At 39.8% G+C, this 5,290-nt stretch overlaps 1 protein-coding gene across 1 annotated transcript; it reads left to right on the forward strand.

Annotated features, from left to right (window-relative positions):
- Positions 1-676: 676 nt before the first annotated feature.
- Positions 677-2,517, forward strand: LOC140819922 (expansin-A10-like). Its single transcript, XM_073180198.1, has 4 exons — positions 677-767; positions 892-1,026; positions 1,107-1,419; positions 2,106-2,517. Exons 2-4 carry the CDS (start codon positions 900-902, stop codon positions 2,410-2,412), a joined length of 747 nt encoding a protein of 248 aa, XP_073036299.1. The 5' UTR covers positions 677-767; positions 892-899; the 3' UTR covers positions 2,413-2,517.
- The last annotated feature ends 2,773 nt before the right edge of the window (positions 2,518-5,290 follow it).

Consider the following 5,290-nt stretch of genomic DNA (forward strand, 5'->3'; position numbering starts at 1 on the left):
TTATCATACCAAACAGAATATGAAGATCTTCGCACCATCTAAACAAAATCACACAAATCTACTACTCACAAGTCCTCTTAGTGGCAAATTAGCATCACAAATCTCACCTCAGTGCGTGCAGATCTTTGCACGAATGCCTCTTCGCAGATGGGTTTTCTCCCGCCGCCGACTATGAAGGATTGATGGAAGCACAAGTGAAATGAGAGAAGATAGGGTTTATGATTTTTTTAAATTGAAGGCAATTAAGTCATTTATACTGTATTTTAATATTAAATTAAAATTATCACAACTAATAGAAATGATATTTTATCCTTATATAAAGTTATTTATCAAGGACACATGATATTATCACGGGCTTTCTAAAAAGATACCAAACGTGAGATAAGAAAGATTATTTATCAATCTCTCCCTTATCTCGTGTACCAAACTATGCCAAAATCTACTATGCAATGAATTTTCCTAGCTTCGACACATCATTCCATTGTCATTGAGTTAATTTGTAAATATCATAAAATACTTTTAATTCAAATTCTCGTATTATAATGCATTCCCATTGGCCAATTTTTAATTAAACTGAGGAATATATATAATATTAATATATATTTTATATTATAATTTTAACATATTTTTTAATAAAATATTTAAAAGAAAATCGTTATTTTCCAATTCTATTTATACGACACTCTGCCTCGTTCTTCCTATTCAAGTTTCTCCAGCTCCTCCATAAAATCTTTGTCCGCCATTGTTTTCAAGTTCCTGTCTCACAAGTAATTCACTCACATTTTCCTTATTCTCTGATGAGGCATAAATATTGCATCACCAGGCTACCATTTCGTTAATTTCCTCGAAATTAAGCGCTGAAATTCGGGAATTTTTGTTGATATTCTGCAGGTAAAACAATGGCTTCTCTTGGGTTCCTCTATCTTGGTTTGTTTTCAATGGTTTCCATCGTTCATGGCTATGGAGGTGGCTGGACTGATGCTCACGCCACCTTCTATGGCGGAAGCGACGCCTCTGGAACAATGGGTAAGCTATAAAAAAAACGTATATTGAATTTCGAGAAGCATTTAATTTACTAAAACCCATATTCGAATTTTGTCGAACAGGTGGTGCTTGTGGGTATGGGAACCTGTACAGCCAAGGGTATGGCACGAACACGGCAGCACTGAGCACCGCTCTGTTCAACAAAGGGCTGAGCTGTGGGTCGTGCTACGAGATCAGGTGTGTGAATGAGAGGCAATGGTGCTTGCCCGGATCCATTGTGGTCACAGCCACGAATTTCTGCCCGCCGAACAATGCCTTGCCGAGCACCGCCGGTGGCTGGTGCAACCCGCCCCTCCGCCATTTCGATCTCTCCCAGCCTGTTTTCCAGCACATTGCGCAGTACAGAGCAGGAATTGTGCCTGTTTCTTACAGAAGGTGATTATTTTGTTATTTAAACATTACTTTGATTACTAATTCCATAAATTTATTATTTTATTCAAAATATCGATTATTTATATTTTACGCTAAAATCTTAAATTTGAGACGAGATCTAAAATATAATCGTGACAATCATCACTTCACTTTTTTTAAAAAAATTGATATTAAATTTTAAATAAATTTAAACATGTCCATCCAAACTTACATATCTAGGCACAATTATTATAAATGCTGTTAATTAGAAATAATTCATAAATCATAAAAAGAAGCACAACATATTGTAGAAAAAATATTTTCAAATATTTTATAAAATCATGTAAAAAAATTTAATATGATCTATGAATTCAAAATATATAAAAAAAAAATGTTTAATTTTTTTTAGTAATTTATTTCTAGTTTTTTGTTTTGTTCTGTAAATCGGGTGAAATAATTGTTACAATTAGGTTTTAAACTCGAGATTCTTCTCAAATTTGGGATATATTTGACAGATAGATTATAAGTCATCGATAACTATTGTCTTTTGGAACCGACTAAAAAAATTAGAATTTCTTAAATACAGAACACAACTTTTCAAACATTCTTTATCCAAATTAATTAAAAATCTAACATTAAATTTGATCTTATTTATTAAATGGAATTTAATTTGTCCATATATTTATTATGGTTTATTTAATTTTTTGTAGGGTAGCCTGCAGAAGAAGGGGAGGCATGAGATTTACCATCAATGGCCACTCCTACTTCAACTTAGTACTCATAACCAATGTTGGTGGGGCTGGAGATGTGCACGTTGTGTCCATCAAGGGCTCAAGGAGCAATTGGCAGACCATGTCGAGAAATTGGGGCCAAAACTGGCAAAGCAACTCTAATCTCAACGGTCAAAGCCTCTCGTTTAAGGTCACCACGAGCGACGGCCGTACTATCGTCTCATACGACGTCGCTCCGTCCGGTTGGTCTTTCGGACAGACGTATGCTGGTGCTCAGTTTCAATGAACGAGTTGTCTCGAGAATGGTTAAATTGATGGGAGGACACTCAAAATATGGGATGGCTCTCCTAATTCTTGAGTCTTTTTATATAATTTATTTTTAACTGTTTTTTTTTTAAAAAAAAATTAGTCTTTTTATTTTTAATTTAAATTAAATATAACACAATATTTGGTGTTACTTTTACAAATCTTATGGAAAACTTGCATTTATGAGACATAACTCATAAACTACTTGCTTTCTTATTAAGATGTGGCATAGCTAATATTGCCTTGCAATAAAGGGATGTCTCTCCCTTTGATGGTTGGATCTGTATTGAAACCAAATGTAAATGTAATATTCTTATTAATGAAATGGTATGTACTTTTTATAGTAGGTGTCTTGTGAGATGGTCTCACGAATCTTTATCTGTGAGACGGGTCAACTCTACCGATATTTACAATAAAAAATAATACCCTTAGCATAAAAAATAATTTTTTTTCATCGATGACCCAAATAAGAGATCTGTCTCACAAAATACGACCCGTGAGACCGTCTCATACAAGTTTTTGCCTACTGATGTGATCCGGGTAAAATGGATGAGCAGGGTCGGGTGCTCCACCGGATCAAATCAAGAATTTATAATGTTGTTTAGGAAAATGAGCAAGGTAGATGGCTTCGATCGTGACCTGCAAACAATGAAAGGAACTCGTGAATGGGCGCCGGAAGGGTGTCCGGCGTGACCACTCCGATGCTTAAGTCAGCAGGGTTGTCGAGAGGGAACTTAAAGCAATATGTATGGATGCTTGAGAGTGAAGAAATTTCAGACCTGTAGAATGTCAACGATACCTGCTATTTGAAGAGAAGCTAGGGCTACCTTGATGCGCGTGCTCACCTACTACCTGTACCCTCGAACGTTGACGGCCTGTCGGGTCCCTTTCTACCCGATAGCTTTGTGGGTACTCCAAGAATAAGGGACGTTGACTGCATGTCCAGTCCTTTTCTTCTCCATATTTTCGGGGATACGTTCAGGCGGAAGACGTTGACTTCCCGCCCAGTCGCTTTCTGCCTTACAATCTGTAAGATCCTCTAAGTAAGTTACTCGAGTATTGAGCCCTCGGCTTCAGCATGAAAGCCCGGTCCCTAGTTGCTCGGGAGGTAAGTAAATACCCGATCATGCATGAAGCGCCCAGTCGCGTGGGTAACAATCGCCCTCCCGGTTTCTATAGGGGCTACTCAATGACATTTCCCGGGTCCTCCAGGACCCGAGCCCTTATAGGGGTATCACCACCCATCCCTAAAATAGTCGGGCTAGAGTCTCACTCACTGTCCCGATTGGTGTGAAATAATTCACGGTGTATAATAGCATCGGAGCCTTTAAATATCCCGTAGAAGAGATGTCACGCCTGGATGATTTGTCTCCCGGACCCTAATGAATTGTTATCCAGCCCCTCTGGATGTTGCATTCGTTATAATGAGATGCACCCACAATTAATTCCTACTAGAAAACGCTGCACATCTCTAGAAATGGATAAGTCTGACACCTCGACAACTGTGCACGTCTTTTCCCCTCCCGGCACAATTTCCAAAACTTATCTCAACCGTTCAGGCATCTTGAAGATCAACGGTCATTATTAATTTGTTCTTATTATAAATAGGGCCTTACCGATCCGTCATCATACCAGCAAAGTGTTGTTAGGAAGATACAATGGCAGGTGCTAGCAATCCCAGCGTCCCTGATCTAGCGGAAGAGTTCATGAATGCATCCTCAGAGAGGCATAAGACGGAAATAGAGGAGGAGGTCTTTCACAAAATTCTTGCCTTCTGGGAGGCACTGCAGGAGTTACAGCTTCTCTACTACTGCGGTGAGGCTAATACTCCTCGGCTTCTGGCGAAATTGGAGAAGTATCGGGAATATCTAAATATTTCCGAGTTGGGGGATCCTTTTGAAGAGGACCGCATGTACGAACTGATGCTTCGAAAAGAGAGGAACACTCTCAACGATATCACTGACGCCAAGGGCTATGAAGGAAGGGCTACACGAGAAGTGAGACGTTGGATGTTCCTGTGGAAAGCCTTCGTAGAGGAGGCATATTTCGATGTAATTCGAAGTATTTCGTTAAATAAAATTATTATCCGAGTTTACTGTCTTTTACCATTTTATCTGATGCATATCCCACGGACTGTCTGACTCGACTGACAAGATTAACTACTAATAAGTAACGAACGGAGACGTGAGGATTTCGTACTAATAAAACTAAAAGGGCGCCCGAGCTCCGCATTTCTCGGGTTTACAACAATATGCTGGGACCTCGAATCTCCCGGTCTTAAGATAGAATGTCGAGGCCTTAAACCTCCCGGACTCAAGAGAAAATGCCGGGGCCTTAAACCTCCCGGACTCAATACAAATATTACCACGCTTACCCGGATATCCCGATTGTTGCGATAACAGGTGTAAGCCTTAACTCCTTCCTGGAGACGCTTCGTATTTCGGGAAAGAAATAAGTCTAACGCCTAGATAACCACGTGCGTCCTTTCCTCTTCTGCCGATTAATACTTTAGTACCTTTATATTCGTAACAGTCCCTTCGCCTACCTCGATAATAAATGCTACGTGCCTATAAATACAGGAAGGCAATGGGAGGTAAAAGATAATACCTTCGGCATGGCAAGTTCGAGCGAATCTACGGTCTGCAGTGGCATCTACGTTCCAGCGCCCAATACCCTACCTCCTCACCTGGAGGATCTGAAGAGGACCATTGAGGAGTTGGTCTTGTCGAAGGTGATGTCCACTTGGCATAAGATTCAAGATCTTAATGCCACGCTCCGAGAAGGTTTGGCCTTTACTCGGGCACAAAGAGCGGTGGCGAGGAGGTACAAAAGGGAGCTCGAAGTCAACCATGTTGCCG

Source organism: Primulina eburnea, chromosome 18 (genome assembly GCF_022965805.1).
Source record: "Primulina eburnea isolate SZY01 chromosome 18, ASM2296580v1, whole genome shotgun sequence".
NCBI lineage: Eukaryota > Viridiplantae > Streptophyta > Magnoliopsida > Lamiales > Gesneriaceae > Primulina > Primulina eburnea.